The following is a 19706-nucleotide window of genomic DNA, read 5'->3' as shown; positions in this document are numbered from 1 at the left end:
CTACTACCGCTGCTGCCTCTGGGTCTGGTTCCCAAGCGACATGTATAGGTATCTGGTGATTTAGCCTTGATGCAAATAAATCGATATCTGGCGTGCCATATAGCTTGATAATTTTTGCAAATACTTTGGGTTTTACATCCATTCGATGTTGTCATTGAATTTGCGTGACCTGGTGTCTGCCACTGTATTTAGCTTACCTGATAGGTAAGTTGCTGACAGCCAAATATGTCTTTTTGACACACCATTGCCAAATTGTGTTGACCAATTTGTTGCATGATAACGATTTTATGCCTTCCATATGGTTAATGTAGGCCACCACCGTAGTATTATCCATTTGTAACCGTACATGCAGTGATGCATATTTGATGTATATGCTTTTAATCCATAAAAGGCACCCAACATCGCTAAATAATTAATGCCCCGTGTAAGTAGTAATGACTTTTAGGTTAGTCCATCTACCACCTGTTAGATAATGATAGGGCTGAAACTATGCCAACTGTTTTGATATAGTTTCAGTGGGTAATTTCATGACCCGATCATAATGACCTGCATAATATTTTAATGCCTGTACCTTTGCTCTTTGTAGATTTTATAATGCAATGGTCCGAATTGTGTAGTCAGGAATGCTGCTACCATTTTCCCAATTACTCTTGCTACTTGTCGAATAGTTGGTCGCTCGTTGACCATTAAATTGTGGCATAATTGTGCCAGTTCAACTGTTTTGTCTTTTGGCAAGTTACAGTCATATGGACTGAATGAATTGTGAAGTCTAAGTAGTCCATGATAGTGGATGGCTTCAACTTTGATTTATCTGGATGTAAAACAAACCCCAGGGTTTCGAAAGCTGTTTTGTAGCTGAAAAACAGCTGACATAGCCAGTTCCATGGTCTTCTTATTAATTTTGCCAGGGCTGGTTTTAGTATCTTAATGAATAACCTTGAGCTGACGTTACCCCATGGGGTAATGCTTGAACTGTCATAGTTGCCCCCATCCAGGAAAATTTTAGGTATCTGCGTAGATCCTTTTGAATGGGTACTGAATAGTAAGCATATTTGAGGCCAATGCTTGCCATAAAGTATCCTTTGAAATTAGATTCCTTATTTTACATATTTTTGTAGGCACCAGACCCACCTACCTCCATGGATATGGGCATTTCTTCTGTCTCTTCCCAGACCAGCAAGTCTGGCGCGTTGGGGAGTGGCGCATTTTCCATGGGGTCCTGCTCTGGGCCGTGGTCTAAAAGACTCCCGGGCATAAAAAAATGCGGTCCCCGAGCTTTCACCAGTCCCATATGGTAGACGTCGACTGGTGGACGCGATGGGGTGCTGCCGCTTGGCTATTGTATTTTTGGGGTTTCCTCGTCCTGGGGCCTGCCCTCATGAGGCCGAACGTTTTTATTCCCATGAGGTTTTTTGCCAAAGAGCAGTGAGTGACTCAGTGGCTGGGGTTTAGCACAACCCAAATTCGGGATTTAGGGCGGGTCTTATGATTTATATACGGAGGTAATTTATCTCGCTGTGTGTGTTGCACAACAGTGTGACAGTGATTTGTTAGTTAGTGGTCATGTCCGTATTGTCCACAGAAAACGAGCAAATGGCGTGATGGCTGACGTCAGGAGTCTGAGGATCCGCTGCAGTATCAGCACCTGGTCCGAGTATTTGTCCCGACGTGCCCCCAGATTTGGCTGTTGACTGCCGGCACTTCGAAGGACTATAATTTATTAGAGCTGTACATTTTAATGCCTCATTGAAGCCTGTAGGTGCCTGTCGGAGAGGTGGTCAACGCTGGCCGTTAGTTTTTAGGCTCTAATGGCCTTCCTGCACGTGGGGTAGCCACGTAGCGGTCCACACACACCCAGCAGCTCTTCCTGTTCCTGCACCCCTGGCATACTCCCGAATTCTTCAGCCAGAGACCCCCTCTTCATGACCAGCCCAGCCCTGGTCACCCCAAAGCTAACCACACTAAGGAGGAAGCGATGGGCAGTGCCTAGGCACTGAGGAGGGTATGCCTGAACCCTCCAGCGAGACTGCCCCTCACGTAGCGTGTCTCGCAGGAGCTCCTGCTCCAGGAGCCGCCCCAGCGGCTCAGGCAACTGTCTCTCTCCCATGCGGGTGGAGAGACGTCCCCTCCGACAAGTCGGGAGCCACCGGCCGGATGCCTCTTCGGATGGCTAAACATCCAGCCCGCAGCTCAGGCACTGGGACTGGGCTCGGCGCGGTGATGGGGATAGCGGAGCGCCCGGTAATTGTTCCTACCGCCTGTTGCTGCCCCCCCCCCCCCTGCAATGGAACGCTCCTCCGCTGGAGTCGAGCGGGGGACAGGTTCTTCTAGAGCTTTTATGCCTTGTAGAAGCGAGAGCGCCCCTCAAGCAGCGCGTCTCGCGGGCACCTGCTCCGAGAGCCACTCCAGCGGCTCACTCTCCCCCCCGTGCGGGTGGAGACGTCCCGTCCGAAATCGGGAAAACACCTGCCGGATGTCTCTTCGGGTGGCTATGCATCCAGCCCGCTGCTCAGGTACTAGCGGCCTGGGCTCGGCACGGTGTCGGGGAATAGCGGAACACCGGGTAAACGCTCCTACTGCCTGTTGCTGCCCCTCTCCCTGACGGAAAACTTTCCTCCTCGAACGGGGGACAGTTTTGTTCCAGAGCCTTTTTCTCTACCTATAAAAATACAAGCAGAAAAAGGCTCCCCTGTAATAGAAACCCGACCTCAGGGTACTCACCTGACGGTCCGTTTCATTCTGTTGGGAGCGCCTCACTCCCGTTGCAGCCGCTGTTGCACTGTGACATTAATGCCGCGCATGCGCGCTGAGCGGGTTCTTCACGTAGTCACTCATGTGACTCCGAAGTAAAATTGCTAGGTTTACTCTTAGAACCCTTTTTAAACAATGGAACAACATGCGCAGTACGCCAATCCTCGGAGACTATTCCCATTTCTAATGACATTTGAAATATTTCTGTCATAGCCCCGGCTATTTCTACACTAACTTCCCTCAATGTCCTAGGGAATATCCTGTCAGGACCTGGAGACTTATCCACTTTTATATTTTTCAAAAGTGTCAGTACTTCTTTTACTTTGTGCAACAAGCGTACCTCCAGTCTTCCAAAATATGTTTCAGAAGTCTGTGGATAGTGGAGAACTCTGAGAAGATTGGCTGAATGCTAACAATGTTCCCATCTATAAAAAAGGAGATAGGATAAATCCTGCAAATTATCGGCCAGTTTCACAGACCTCCACACCATGCAAGATTCTCCAACATATAATCCAGCGACATATTATGGACCATATTGACTTCCACAAGGTACTAAGGAACCACCACATGGCTTTAGACAGGGTCAATCATGTGAATCTCAACTGGCGGGACTCATTGATGATCTAGCCTGGTCATTTGATAACAAGGGTCAGATTGTCCTGATTATATTAAGACTTCGGTAAGGCTTTTGATAAGGTTCCCCACAAGCAGCTCCTGTATAAGCTCAACCATGTAGGAATAGACGGCAACCTCTTAAAATGGATTGAGATATTTTTGACAAGGAGACACCAGCGAGCTCTCTTGGATGGAGAGACGTCTATTGAAACTTTTGTGACATCAGGTGTACCACAGGCGACCGTCATGGGTCCATTGCTCTTACTACTGTATATCAATGACATTCCAAATGCAGTTTTGTCCAGAGTTCGACTCTTCGCAGATGATGCCATAATTTATAGAGAGATTAAAACACCAGAAGACAGCTTGTCCTTACAGAAGGATGTGGATGCTCTCTGTGAGTGGGGAAAAACCTGGCAGATGTCATTCAATACAACCGGATGTCATACCATATCGGGGTGGAAGATTGCAACCTTCACATGGTCCGCCCTGTTTCGACGCATGCATCAACCCACGTGCACATTCAAATATGATCAAATAGAACAAGTTGTCCTACAATTTTAGACTGTGTACGCCATACGCAAGAAGAAGATCACCCATATCTAGGAGTCGAATTAAGCAAAGATTTAAGTTGGGCGACGCATTTTAGTCAAGTGTCCAACAATGCATATAGAACTCTCGGCCTTCTTAAAATAAATTTTCATGCATGTAGTACATCCGTCAAATAGAGTGCCTACAAGTCCTTGGTCGGGCCCAAATTTGAGTAGAAGAATGAGGGAGCCCGTCATTGAAACGTGCAGAATAGTGAAAGGCTTGAATAGAGTGGATGTGGAGAGGATATTTCCACTAGTGGGAGAGTCTAGGACTAGAGGTCACAGCCTCGAAATTGAAGGACATTCTTTTAGGAAGGAGATGTGGTGGAATTTCTTTAGTCAGAGGGTGGCGAATCAGTGGAATTCTTTGCAACAGAAGGCTGTGGAGGCAATTTCAGTGGATATATTTAAGGTAGAGATAGATTCTTGATTAGTACGGGTGTCAGAGGTTATGGGGAGAAGGCAGGAGAATGGGGTTAGGAGGGAGAGATAGATCAGCCATGGTTGAATGGCAAAATAGACTAGATGGGCCGAATGGCCTAATTCTGTTCCTAAAACTTATGACTTGACTCTTGTATAGTGTGATCTGATTTAACTGGAAAGTATGCTAACAAATAGCTTGTCACTATATCTCTGTAAATGTGACATCAATAACACACCAAAGCGGTCAGGTGTACAGCTCTGACTACAACAACACCCTATGATGTTACAGTAGAAGGGTGGGACTGTATTAAAGGTGAGCTCTGATATCACTGAACGGCAGAGGAAGCTCAAGGGACTGAAAGGACCACCTCCTGATTCTTCAATCTTAGCTGCTGCACAAAATAAAACAAACTGCTGACAGTTCCTGAAAACTATCAATTATCAGGAAAGCATCTCTGCTGAAATGACAAAACAGCTCTAATCACCTCGGAGCTGGAGCCAGAAGTTGATCAAACAAGGAGACATTTATTCTCCAAAATCATGATTAGTTTCAAACAGAAGTTTCCCTGAACCAGAAGATAAAGTGCCGAGGGTCAACAGTTGCAGTTAGTCATCGTTTCATTGGGTCAATTACGAATCCGTAAAGGGATAAAACCGGTGGTCCTGCACACTGGAGAAAACAACAAAAAAGTATTAATTCATCTGAGTTCTCAGAATTCATTCACAGAATTATTACATTTTAAGACACAAGAGGTCAGTTAATGAGGAACCATCAGCTTAATCCCAGTGCCCAGAAATGCTGCTACAGATTCCCAACATCAGATAATATGAAGACTGTCGCTACCACTCTTTCTGGCATCAAATTACAGATCACTACTACCCTCTGGATGAAAGCATTCCCCCTCATCTTCCATCTAATCCAATGCCTTACCACCTCTATGCTCAGGGAAATCTTTACTTTATCTATGGCATCACATGTTATATATAGCAATCAATTCTCCTCCCCAGGCTTTGAGAATAATGGTTGAGGAATTAAACAAAGTCTTTCTGCTTATCTTCACAAAAGACACCAAACATTCTGCCAGAAGAAAAATGTGACCCAAGGGACGTAAAAATGTGAATCATAAAAACATTTAAAAAATAACTGAAATATGTTAACGAGGTTGAAAGGTGATGAAGCCAAGGATTTGGAACAAAGACTGTAGATGCTGTGATTATCTAGAGATACTGGAACGATTGCTGCCAACTAGAGAGCAGCCAATGTGACCACACTATTTACACAGGGAGTCGGGAACAGCCATTCTCTCAGCCTGATACCTATTATAGGGAAATGCTGGAGTTTATGTGAAAGGATGTAAGTCAGGTGAATTGTTAAATGTTAAGGGGAGCTGAGTGTCCTTGTACATAACTTACTGAAAGCAAATGTGCAAGTCAGCAATCATACAGCGTGGAAACAGGTCCTTTGGCTCATAAGGCCCATCTACACTAGTCTCACGTGCCTGTGATACATGCATATCCTTCTAAACCCATCCTATCCATGTACCTATTTAAACATCTTTTAAACATTACGAAAGTACTTGCGTCAATTACCTCCTCCGGCAGCTCGTTCTATATATCCACCATCTTTTGCCTCAACAATAAGTTGCCTCTCGGGTTCTTCTCAAGTCTTTCTCCATTCACCTTAAACCTATGTCCCCTGATTCTTGATTCCCCTATTCTGTGTAATAATCTACATTTACCCCATCTGTTCCTCTCATGATATACTGCACCTCTATAAGATCACCCCCTATCCTACTGCTGCAAGGAATAAAGTCCTAGCCTGCTCAACCTCTCCCTATAGTTCAGGCTCTCGAGTCCTGGTAACATCCTTGCAAATCTTCTCTGCAGCCTTTCCAGCTTAACAACATTTTTTCTATAACAGGGTGACTAAAACTGAACACAATACTCCAAATGTGGCCACACCAATATCTTGTATAATTGTTACATAACTTCCCAACTTCTATACTCAATACTCTGATGACGGCCAATGTGCTGGAAGCCTTCTTGACCACCCCATCTACCAGTTGTGTCCACACCACTTCCCAGAGCCCTGCCCTGGCTTGACTTCCCAATATTTAACACCTTGGTTGATAAATCCTCTTGCAAAGAAGGTCAATTAGTAGCCGTTTGAGTACAAAAGGATGGTGTCACTGTCAATTACATGGAGTTTTAGTAAGACCAGAAACCAAGTAGTGTGTGCAAACTATCTATCTCCCTCCTTCCCCCCCTGACATCAGTCTGAAGAAGGGTCTCGACCCGAAACATCATCCATTCCTTCTCTCCAGAGACGTTGCCTCTCCAGAGACGTTGTCTAAGTTACTCCAGCATGTTGTGTCTATCTTTGGTTTAAACCAGCATCTGCAGTTCCTTCATACAGATACTGTGTGCAAATTTGGTCTTATCTAAAAACTATATATTTGCTACAGAGGCACGCCCTGGCATGGTTGGTCTGTTGAATAAGAGATTGATAATTCAGCGGGTCAGGCAGCATCTCTGGAGAGAAGAGATTGAGTTGGCTCATTCTTTATTCTCTAAAGTTTAGGAGATCTTATTGAAATGTACAAAATTCTTAGCAAGCTTAATACCGTAGTTTAGAACCAGGGTCATGGTCTCAGAATAAGTGGATCTGCCATTCAGATCTGAATTGAGAAGGAAGTCCTTCACCTAAAAGAGTGAGTTATCTTTGACCATTCACTGCCCCCTGGTGCAGAGAATTTATGTCAACAATGGTATTACAACCATTGATTCCAGATTCCTGGAAATTAAATGAATCAGGGACATGGTAACATGGCAGGAACTAAGTGCCTGAGGTAGATCAGCCAGAATCCCGTGTTGAATGACAAAGCAAATTTGTGCATGCTAATAGCTTACTCCTGCTCCGATTCCTTATATTACCATGTGGCAACTTGAATGAATATTTTGTACTCAACTCGTGTCCTAACCAGCTCTGGTATAGGTCCTGCAAAACCTTGAGCAGAAAAAGCTGCTGAAATCTCAGTGGGTCAGGCTGCATCTTTGGAGGGAACTAGACAGATGGCGTTTTGGGTCTGGACTCTTCTTCAGTCAGATCTGACCTGAAATGTCAAGGATAAAGGACAGAATTGATGCTTGGGGGTCAGAGGATGCAGGTGAGGTACTAAACATGTACTTTGCATTTGTATTCACCAAGGGGAAAGACATGGAGGACAGTGAGATCAGCGTGGGGTAACCCCTTTTGCGAAGGCATTTTAAGATCAAGAGTATGGGTTTCATGAAGAGCATCAGATGGATGTCCCCAGGGCCTGATGAGGTCTATCTCTGGTTATTGAGGGACAAGCAAGGATTTCATTCCATGCAAATTTTAAACTTCACAGTCTAATCCCACTCTCTTTTCAGTCCCTAAACGTTAATAGACCAACCAGTCTAGTCTGACCCTCTCTCATCCCAGTATAATCTTCCCTCATCCCTCACCCCGTGGTGGCGGGGCCACGACTGTGATGCGTGCCCGAATGCTCGGCAGACGGTGGGACCGTGAACCCGCCTGAAGGCTAGTCGGAGTCGGCCTGGCGATTCGGCAGTCGGCATAGCCGGCAGGGAGCTGGAGAGGTCGGATGTGAGGAGCAAGGACCAGTCGGAGGGTGAACCAGGGTAATGTCTCCAGTGCCTTAAAGGTAGTCTGCAGGAGATGCCCCCGGGACACACAGATGGACAGGTGAATAGACGAGTGGGCTACTGCTCCACTACATCGAGAGCACAAGCTGACCGGACTTTGAACTCTGAATAATGGCGCCAAAGATTGCAGCGCTCGCATGTGGAATATATGCAAATTGAATTTCAGCGTGCAGTTGCACACGACAAATAAAGCACGATTTTCTATTGAATATTATTGTAGCAGCACCTGCTGGTGCTCGCAGGTAGTCGAACCCTGCGGTCTGGTGCCTCAGACATGTGACTCTGGGGAAGGGTTGTGTTTCACGCGATTTCTGGGCAATGCCCCTTCAGTCGCTCTGTGGCTGGATCTGCTTATTGGTTGTGTTGAGATACTTCGTCAGTTTACTTGTTTTGTTAATAAACTTATTTGAACACTCGACTCTCGTCTTATCCACCAAATTATCTTTATTATTGCACCCAGTATAATCTTTCTCTTCCCATCCCCTGCACCTCCCACTGCTGTCCTCTGCCTCGTCCCACTGACAGGAAAAGAAAAAGCAAGTGCCCAACTTACATTTTCATCTGGCACACCCTCCAGTTCCTGTTTAATCCCAGCAACAAATGAAGATCACCTTCTGTCAGCTCAAAGTCAAAAACCTGCAGCCAAACACACAGAGACCACAATGAGCTCCACAAATGCTCCAAGCTACTGCACATTGATAACTCCAGCAGACAGCGGCTGATGCAAGCTGTGTTCACCACACAATCCACTCTGGCCATGGCCTACAGTTTATTTAAAGTCACAAGGTGGTGATTCAGTGTATGTTATCTAACCTGTGCCCTGAGGAGATGATTTTAATTGAATGAGAATTATAATACTGACTCTTACATGTAACCCTCAGATTGTGAGCTGGTGACTGTTTTAAGTCGTGCATCAAGAAATGAAATAAGAATTCACGTTCCTTCTGCAAATCACTCCTCAGTGCCCAGGTCCCTTGAACTCCCTGTCCCCGACTCCCTTCCCCGTCCCCTGATTCCATCCACTCCCAGGTAACTCATCCCTACTCCTTCCTTTCGCTCTCAACCCTCCATCCCCGATTCCACCCACCCGCCCCACACCCCAAATCCATCCCCCTTTCCTGTCCCTTGTTCCCCAAGTACACCCCATCCATGATTGCAACCACTCTCACCACCTCAGACACAGCAGCTGCTTGGGTTAAACACTCCAGCCCGACCCATGATAGACATGGCTGAGAAAATGCATCCCCACCATGAAGCTATCAGCACATTTGTCAATCTGCCCACTCAGTCATACCTGCCATGGACTAAGTGACTGGCTATGTCTTACAAATATTAGCTCCAAAGCCTTACAGAACTCGAGAGTTCTAATACAGGTGATCAGCTGAGACTGAAATCTACTGATCACAATAAATATATTAATGCAAAGACCTTGTCAGGTTTCTCGCTGAGATTTCAGCAGGTTGTCCCCAGTCAGATGGTTCCAGCTGCTACACAAGATCATACTTTACAATCATGGAGTCATACAGCACAGAAACAGGCCCTTCGGCCCATCTCCTCCATGCTATTCATGATGCTTATCTGCACTCTTATAATATGCCTGCAGTAGACCTGAATTTCTCCTCGCGATTCCTATTTAAGTAACGGGGCAGGTGCCTTTCAAACACTGAAACTCTGTCTCAGAGGTGAACTCAGTGATGGCGAGAATGTTTTGTGGTGAACATTCCATCCACGACTGTTAAACGGCCAAAGTTGTATCAGGCATAAACTACAGGTCATTTTGCTGCAAATTGTACAGACAAATGCCTGAGGCATGGGTGAATACTGGTGGCCGTGGGCCCCACCACCTTCCACCATGTCCATCGAGTGCTTGTGTGATCACCGTCATGGGCTGCAGAGTGACCAGTTCAGCTCTCACTGACGGAACCACAGAGTGATGGGGCGTTAGTTTGAATTTACCTCGGTATTCTTGCATATCCTTTCAGGTGAAATACTCTTTGGAATTGTTGCTATGTTTCGCTGAATATGAAAACGCAGCAATATCTGTTTTGGGAAAAACACAATAAAAAATTGCAGAATGAGGGAACTTTAATCCTGGAAGTAGTTTTAATCTTGACTGAATGTTCACTTCCCTGGAAAAAATACAGCAATTCATAGTAAAGCATGGTTAAAAAGCCGGCAGAAGATGCTGAGAGCTTCAAAGAAACATAGAAAATAGGTGCAGGTGGAGGCCATTCGGCCCTTCGAGCCAGCACCGCCATTCATTGCGATCATGGCTGATGGTCCCCAATCAATAACCCGTGCCTGCCTTCGCCCCATATCCCTTGATTCCACTAGCCCCTAGAGCGCTATCTAACTCTCTCTTAAATCCATCCAGTGACTTGGCCTCCACTGCCCTCTCTGGCAGGGAATTCCACAAATTCACAACTCTCTGGGTAAAAATGTTTTTTCTCACCTCAGTCCGAAATGGCCTCCCCTTTATTCTAAGACTGTGGCCCCTGGTTCTGGACTAGTCCAACATTGGGAACATTTTTCCTGCATCTAGCTTGTCCAGTCCTTTTATATGTTTCTATAAGATTCCCCCTCATCCTTCTAAACTCCAGTGAATACAAGCCTAGTCTTTTCAATCTTTCCTCATATGACAGTCCCACCATCCCAGGGATCAATCTCGTGAACTGCACTGTCTCAATCACAAGGATGTCCTTCCTCAAATTAGGAGACCAAAACTGTACACAATACTCCAGATGTGGTCTTACCAGAGCCCTATATTGTGCCTGTGTTCTATACCACAGAATCATCGAGTATATTCAAGATAGACCCAGCCTCCAAGACAGCCTTGATCCGCACCATTTCACCCACTGCCACAACAGGCCCACAACAGGTGCCATGCCCCTGACTCTACACGCATCACTCTACACGCACCACTCTACACGCACCACTCTACACGCACCACTCTACACGCATCACTCTACACGCATCACTCTACACGCATCACTCTACACTCACCACTCTACACGCACCACTCTACACGCACCACTCTACACGCACCACTCTACACGCACCACTCTACACGCACCACTCTACACGCACCACTCTACACGCACCACTCTACACGCATCACTCTACACGCACCACTCTACACGCACCACTCTACACGCACCACTCTACACGCATCACTCTCTACACGCATCACTCTACACGCACCACTCTACACGCACCACTCTACACGCACCACTCTACACGCATCACTCTACACGCATCACTCTACACGCATCACTCTACACGCATCACTGTACACTCATCACTCTACACGCATCACTCTACACGCATCACTCTACACGCATCACTGCACACGCACCACTCTACACGCATCACTCTACACGCACCACTCTACACGCATCACTCTACACGCACCACTCTACACGCACCACTCTACACGCACCACTCTACACGCATCACTACACGCATCACTCTACACGCATCACTCTACACTCATCCCTAGAACATCTGGGTAACAAGGTCACATACAATAAACTGTTTTGGTAAAGATAGACACGAAATACTGGGGGGAAGGAATGAGTGACGTTTGGGTCGAGGCCCTTCTTCAGACTGGTTTCAGCAGGGTTTCGACCCGAAACATCACCCATTCTTTCTCTCCGGAGATGCTGCTTGTTCCGCTGAGTTACTCCAGCATTTGTTCCTAACTACCGTGTAAATCAGCATCTGCCATTCCTACACATCCTATTTATTGGCAATAGCTCTGCTTTCAACATCATAATCCCAGCCAAACTTGCCTTCAAAATCCTGGATGTAAGACTCATAATCTCTCTCTGCACTAGATCCTCAATTTCCTCACCCGTAGGACCACAGTCGTTAAGAATAGATGACAAACATTTTCACTATAACTGGTGCCCCACAAGGATACGTTCTCACCCCTTGTTATTCTCCCTGTCCACTCACAACTGTGTGGGCCAACCTGCTCAACTCCATTTACAAGTTTGTGGATGATACCGCCATAGTGCGCCGGATTTCAAACAATGACAAGACGGAGTACAGGAACGAGATGGTGTCGAGATAACAAACTGTCCCTCAATGCCAGCAGATTGAAGGAGCCGGTCACTGAATTGAAACGGGGATGCCCCAGTCTGCATCAATGGTGCTGAAGTGGAGATGGCAGAGCTTCAAGTTCCTAAGTGTAAATACCACCAATAATTTGTACTAGTCCAATCACATTGAGGCATGACCAAGAAAGCACATTCAGACCTCTACTTCCCCAGAAGACTAAGGATCTCTTCAATGAATCACCAATTTTTACAGATACAACACGGAAAGCATCCTATCTGGACACATCACAGCTTCTTTTCACGATTTTTCTGCCTACATCTGAAATTGCATACTGTGGATGTAGCCCAGCCTTCTCCCCCCACTCTATCAACTCCATCCACATATCACTGAGCCAACAATCAAAGACAATGTTCTCCTCTCTTATCCCACTGAGCAGAAGATTTAAAATCTTGAAAATCAAGGGCTTGTCCCACTTAGGCGACTTTTTAGGCGAGTGCAGGAGACTGCGCTCGCCACATGATCACTGGTGGTCTCTGGTGAGTCTCCTTCATGGTCGCGAGGAGTTCCCGCATTCTGGGAACTAGTCGCGGCTTCAGTTTGGCTCATTGGGGAAAAAAAATGTAGGCACGAGTTTTCAGAACCAAGGATAACTGACCGGTGATGTTAAATGTCCGCCAAACTTCACAGCTGTGTATCTCTGGCTTATTAAAAGTTGTTTGGCTTCTTAAAAGTGTCTCCACTCCTTCTCGCCGCCCTCTTCTTTTAAAGGACTTATCGTACACTGTGCTAGCTGTCTTAACCTTCCTGTTCATCACGGTGTGTGTCTGTATCACCTTGGCTTTGCACCGTGTGAATTTCAGACAGCGCTCCCCCCGCTTTCCCTGGCCCCGCCTTTTCGATGTGTGTGTGTATGTGTGTTCCACTCTGACAGTTGCTGTTCCAGTTCCCGGTTTTTCAGGCGACTGCCACAAACTTGACAGTCGCCGGCAGTCCGCTGAAAAATCGCCTAAGTGGGACAGGCCCTTAAGTTCCATCATATTCAGACACTGTTTCATACCCTGTGTTACCATACTACTGAATGGACAAACGAAGGATGTAGTCCTAATCTCCCAATCTACCTCACTGTGGAACAAGTGCTTTCTTTCAATCTCCACTTTCTACACTTTCAGTAACAGTGATTTCATATTCTGCACCCGTTGATTCTCTTTGCACTACTTTGCACATATGATATGATTTGCCTCGATAGGACAAATATATCCCTGGACACGAGGGCTTCAGTTATAGGAAGAGGATGGGCAGGCTACAACTTTATTCCTTAAGCCGCAAGAGTCTGAGGGATGATCTTGTAGAGGTGCAGAACAGGGCCGCGGAGCGTTTTTGAAGTGGGGGGGGGGGGGGGGGGGGGGGGGGGGGCTGAGCGACTGGCCTCGGGGTACCCGGCGAGCATGTGAAGAGACCGAGCGGTGGGAGGGTGTGGACTTTTTTGAATTTTGATGAATTAAAATCATGTTTTCATGCATTGTAGAAGTATGATTTCAATGTTTTTTGTTTGAAGTATTTTTAAGATAATGTAGGGCCTACATGAGAGAAAGGAGCAAGTGATTATTATTTTTGACCCGAAACGATACGTCACCCATTCATTTTCCCCAGAGTTGCTGCCTCACTGAGTTACTCCAGCATTTTGTGTCTATCTCCCCTATTGCCTTGCCCTTCCTCACAGACTTTTACAAGGTTTCCCCTTCAGTGCTAGGCCCACCCTCTTTGTGAAGGGTCTCCTGAAGCGCTGTCTCTCCACTCTCTGCCGAGTTTGTTGTCTGCCGTTGCCTCTGGTGTGATCACCCAAAGTCCATGTTGTACGTCTCTTGGAACAACTTCTCCTCGTTTGTTCCACCACAGGATTGTGAACAAGCTCAGTCTCCTACTCTCCTCCCCTGCAACGTAAATAGTCCAAGTCTACACATGACTGAGTCTTTCATTGCTCACCCATTCTGTGTTACGGGTGAGGTTGGTGCTTCCTGCAGACACTGAACCGTCCATGTCATGTCGGTCACTAAAGTACATCCGCTGGGCTGGCCGCTAACACCCGGGGAAAACATTGCTAAAAAAGTGGGAGGGCTGCAGCACCCCCCCCCCCCCAGGGTCCACAACCCATGCATAAAATCTTCAGGGGAATAGAGTGAACACAGTCTTTTACCCAGGGTAGGGGAATCAAGAACCAGGACATAGGTTTACGGTGAGGGAGAGGGGTGAAGATTTAATAGGAACCAGAGGGGCAACATTTTTACACAAAGGATGGTCCGTATATGGTACAAGCTGCCGAAGGAGGTAGTTGAGGCAGGTACTATCATAATGTTTAAGAAACATTTAGACAGGTACATGGAAAGGGTGGGTTTGTAGGGATATGGACTAAACGCAGGCAGGTAGGGATGGTGTAGATGGAGCATGTTGGTCGGTGTTGGCAAGTTGGGCTGAAGAGACTGTTTCCCTGCTGTCTGACTATCTCAATAACTCCATGAGAAGCAAGAATGTGACCATAGACAGACAGAAACATAGTCAAATGGCCTGACATGCTGCTCATTCCCAGCTTCATCAACTGAGGAATATGAGGAAGGAGTAGGGTATTCCAACTGGAACTGGGACCAGGAGGCCCACCTTCAAAGGCCCACCTTTTATTGTCACGTGTACCAATTAACGTACAGAGATAATCAAATTACCATATCATACCAAATTCATCCAAGGTTACAGAGGGAAGAACGAGTTATACAAACTATTTTGGATTGAAAAGGGCTTTGTGGAAGGTGGACAGTGGGAATATTTGTGGATTGTCAAAGAGTAATGGAGAGAGAATGGGATGGCAAGGTTAGCTTGTGGTTGGTTTTAGGCTGTGAGCAGTCACCAGAACATTAGGATTGGAGAGAGTGTATGGAGAGAAAGCAGGTACGGGATACTGAGTTGGATGATCAGCCATGATCATATTGAATGGTGGTGCAGGCTCGAAGGGCCGATTGGCCTACTCCTGCACCTATTTTCTATGTTTCTATGATTATTATCTAATCCTGTATTGGCCAGTCACTGCTTAATCTAGGGTTGTGCTGGTTTAGTCGAGGTCTAGTAATGATGTATTTTAATCAATTCTACATCCCATACCTGGGCTGGGCTCTTGCTGTGCTTCTCTGCAATCATCTTCACCACTGGGTCTTTGAGAAGATCCTTTGGATCGGCAGACTCATTCAAGCTGTAAGGAAATTATCTGTAGATACATCATTACAGTCAGAGAGTCAACCAGTTTAAAAGCAGACCTTTCATCCCAGCATGTCAACACAGAGGGTGATGGTGGAAGGATGTTGTTTGGACTGGAGGCCGATGACTATTGGTGCGGGTGCAGGCCCTTTGCTGCTTGTGCTTTATATGAAAGATTTGGATGAGAATGTTCAAGGCACAATTAGTAAGTTTGCAGATGGCCCTGTGTGGGTGGTATCGTAAATAGCAATGATAATCAGCAAAAAATTGCAGCAGGATCTTGTCAGCAAGTGGGCCGACAGAGTCCACCTTGGAAGCGAGATCGGGTGAGAGGGGAGGGAGCCCCAAGGTGACTGAGCGTGTTCTGTCGGTGGCGGGGGGGACAATGAAGAATACACTGTGGTGCGGACTAGCGGCACCTAGTTTTACAATGAAACGACATACAGTGCTGGAGTAACTCAGCCGATTGAATCAGTCTGAGGAAGGATCCTGATGTCATCTGTTCTCCAGAGATCCTGACCCGCTGAATTACTCAGCATTTTGTGTGCTTTCGGTGGGTGCACCTTGCCAGTCGGGAGTGGGGGCCCAGGAAGGGCCGGGGAGACGGTGCGAGTCTTTGTGAAACAGTTAGGAAGGAAGATTGAGAGCAGCGTTGGCTCATTCACCACCAGACGGACACGACCGGAAAGAGCGCTCGCCACTCGCCACTCACAACGCCACCTATGGCCGCTCAAGGAATTTCAACAGAGCTCGTAATTTTGTCCAGATTATAGGGGTGGGCGGACCATCAGTTGCTGGAAATTTGGAGTTCAACCTGTTTGGCATTGTGAAAGGACAGTACAAGTGTGCCTCTCACTGCCAAATTGCACTCACAAGACCAGACTGCGGCCGGGAGATCCAAGCGGGCTAAATGCAGTCAACGCAATGTTTCTTGACATGCAGAATTCCACCAGCTCGGTCTGAGTCAGGTATGGGTGAAGTTCCACCTGCAATTAAGAAGGAAGGAAACCAATAAATAAGCTGTGGGAGAGCTGGCCTTGCACATAATCAGTTTTCCTCCTCCTAAGATGGACACAAATAGCTGAAATAACTCAGTGGGCCAGACAGCATCTCTGGAGGAAAGGAATAGGTGACGTTTCAGGTCGAGGGTCGAGGTCTGAAGAAGGGTCTTGACCCAAAGCGTCACCTATTCCTTTTTTCCAGAGATGCTTTCTGACACACTGAGTTACTCCAGCACTTGTGTCTATCTTCAGTGTAAACCAGCATCTGCAGTTTCTTCCAACACACCTCCTCCTCCTCCTCGTTACTTGCTTTGTAGTTCTCCCTTTATCTGCTATTCCTGTACTTGAGTCCAAATCAAATTCCTTGCTTTACTCTCATCTATAATTTCTCAGCCAGAGGTGAATCACCAAGCATTAGCTAGGTGCCAGGGCAAAAACTCTGACTGTGGGGCAGTTATTACACGTTAGGCACCCAGCTACAGGAAAGATGCCGTCTAAGCTGGAATGAGTATGGAAATGATTTGAGCAACTGTGTCAAAAGGAGAGGTTGGGCAGGCTAAGACTGAGAAGGCATAAGTTTAAGGTGAGAGGGGAAAGATTTAATAGGAACCTGATGGGCAATGTGAGGAAAGAGTTAATAGACATGGTTGATTTAGACTAGGGATAGAAAAATATAACTTAGAAAGAAATAAGATGTCAACAGAAGCCAGACTGCTAGTAGAATAGAAAGTAACGATATAAAGAACAGAGAGAAATTCCAGATAAAAAGTAGCAATAGAAATACTTCAGCAGAAGTTTGGGTGGGCGTTCCACGACGTTCTCGTGGGAATCTGGGTTTTATGTTATGATTGGAAGAAGCTCAATGGGTGTGAAAATAATGAAAAGAAATGTATAAATATAGAAGACATCCCGATCCTCGGTGCGCCTCTAGGGGACATCAGAGAAGAGGCACCTATTCTGCAGAATATGAACTTAATAAAAACACTTCTTTGCCTGAATTTGTCTCAAAAGCATTTGTGAATTTGAATCTCACAACTTGGGGGCTCGGTTTCTGGGATCAAATACTCTGGACAGCTGACGGGAGTAGACGGACGAAGGGAAGCTGCACCCTGCTGAGTACAACGGTCTCAGACTCCTTGCTTGTCGTCAGCTGTTTGAGCAGTAGTATCCGGACCAAACAGAGACTCGGCAAAGAAGTGGGAGTGATAGGAGATCGCGAAAATCGAGTGATTCTGTGCATAGTAAGAAAATTTGACTATTATAGTATTACCTGGGCAATTTGATAAGAGATCGGAGAGGAATTCTGATCGAGAGAATGGGAAATGTAAATGAAAAACCTGAAAGGGAGGGGAAAGGCCGTAAGCCAAATCCCCGCATTCTGCCCAATAGTCCGTTGGGGCGAATGCTGAAACGCTGGGGGGCAGGAAATACCCAGGGGTTGGAGAAGACAACAATGATAAGGTATTGTTATTTTGAATGGCCAAAACACCCGATAAAATGAGCTTCGGTCTGGTGGCCAGAGGATGGGTCAGATGAGGATTGGGTACAGCAGGCATTGAATGTATATGTGAATAATAAACCCAATCCAATGATAGAAACCATGTATGCCGCTGTATGGGAAACGGGATGTAATCTGTTGAAATTAAAAGAAGAGGTTGAACAGTCAAATTCCTCTGCACCCTCATGGAATTTACTGGAGAACCTAGCTCCTCCCTATGTACATCAATTACCCGAAGTAGCATCGCCAATTCAACCCCCGCCCCCACTCGTGGCGACTGGGGTGGAAAAGGTGACACCAGGATCCGCTCTGGTGGTAAAGAGAAAGGTCAGGGTAAAACAAGAATTTAATGATGATGTTACTGACAGTGATGACATCGACAGTGACCTACCGGACCCCAGGAGTGAGAAAGAAAAGGGAATAAAGAGACAGGAGGCGGTCGGGGTAGATGAATTAAATCCCCCGTCACCAGGAGAGGGAGTCAGAAGGTCAGACAGAGTAAAAAGAAGATCGGTAAAAATTAGACCCCTAAGAGAGGTACCCATGGGAAGACCCCAAGGGGGAATGGGGTTTGTTAATGTCCCCTTAACTAGTACTGAAGTGAGGAATTTCAAGAAAGAAATGAAAAGCCTCCTAGGGGATCCTTTAGGTCTGGCAGAGCAGTTAGATCAATTCCTTGGGCCAAACACTTATACATGGGAGGAGTTGATGGCCATTATGGGGAATCTCTTCACATCAGAGGAGAGACAAATGATTAGGGCAGCAGCAATGAAAAAGTGGGAACAGGAGAACCCTCCAGGGCAGCAGAATGCAGCGGCAGCAGATAAATTCCCAGTACAAGAGCCAGATTGGGACAAGGGAACAGCAGCAGGACGACGGAATATGAAGTACCTGCGGGATATCATTATAAAAAGATAAGAGTTCGAACGAGCATTTGAGAATGGACAGCAGAAAGATGAGTCCCCGACAGTGTTCCTTCAGAGACTCAGGAAGAACATGCAACAGTATTCCGGAATAGACCCGGACTCAGGGGCAGGACAACAATTGCTTAGGGCCAATTTCGTGACCAAATCCTGGTCTGATGTGAGGAAGAAATTAGAAAAGATGGATGACTGGAATGAGAAACCACTACCTCAGTTGCTTACAGAGGCCCAGAGAGTGTACATGCGGAGAGATGAGATAAAACAGAAGGGGAAGGCACTGATTATGATGCAGGCTGTAAAGCGAGTGGTAGATGTTAAGGAACAGGTAGGTACAGGATGGAGAGGGAATTACTCCCGAGGTAGAGGGAGAAGGGGATGGCAGAAGAGAGGGAGAAGCAGAGAGGGAGAAGGGCAGAAGAGAGGGAGAAGGATACGGCAGGGGTCGGGAAGAGGACAAATACGGAACCACGTTGGAGGGTGGGACCTATAAGATGTCATAATTGTAACAGAGAAGGACACTTGAGACGGGAATGCCCTGAGCTTGTAGCGGAGTTCCGCACGTACAAAATGATGGAAAATGAATAGGGGGGTCAGGGGTTCCCGTCCCTGGGGTTAGGGGGATACAGAAGGGAATCTCTGGTAAATTTAAAGATAGGACCCCAGGGAGAGGATATGGTGTTTATGGTAGATTCAGGAGCGGAGCGATCAAGTGTAATCAAAGTACCCGCAGGTATGGAGGCAGGACAAGGGAGAATAAAAATTACCGGGGTTGGGGGAACTGTGATGGTAGCTCCCGAGATAGGAGGAGTAAATGTAAGGTATGAACACCGGGAGGCAGTAGAGGACCTGATCTCAGTCCCTCAGGCTGGTGTAAATTTAATGGGCAGGGATTTACAAATACAATTGGGAA

General features: G+C 46.5%; 1 protein-coding gene across 2 annotated transcripts in view; it reads right to left on the bottom strand.

Annotated features, from left to right (window-relative positions):
- Positions 1 to 4887: 4887 nt before the first annotated feature.
- The window catches only part of zgc:56622 (uncharacterized protein LOC326033 homolog), a 58983-nt gene continuing 44164 nt past the window's right edge, over positions 4888 to 19706 (bottom strand). For both annotated transcript variants that reach the window (XM_055664939.1, XM_055664938.1), the window contains exons 6-10: positions 16248 to 16360; positions 15282 to 15369; positions 10029 to 10112; positions 8626 to 8708; positions 4888 to 5052 (exon numbers count right to left, since the gene is read on the bottom strand). In XM_055664939.1, the coding sequence (XP_055520914.1) occupies positions 5013 to 5052; positions 8626 to 8708; positions 10029 to 10112; positions 15282 to 15369; positions 16248 to 16360 (408 nt within the window). In that variant the 3' untranslated portion in view covers positions 4888 to 5012. The remainder of the gene's footprint in view (positions 5053 to 8625; positions 8709 to 10028; positions 10113 to 15281; positions 15370 to 16247; positions 16361 to 19706) is intronic.

This window comes from Leucoraja erinacea, chromosome 50 (assembly GCF_028641065.1).
Source record: "Leucoraja erinacea ecotype New England chromosome 50, Leri_hhj_1, whole genome shotgun sequence".
Lineage (NCBI taxonomy): Eukaryota > Metazoa > Chordata > Chondrichthyes > Rajiformes > Rajidae > Leucoraja > Leucoraja erinaceus.
Note: the sequence above shows the minus strand (reverse complement) of the source record. Positions and strands in the feature narration are given on the sequence as shown.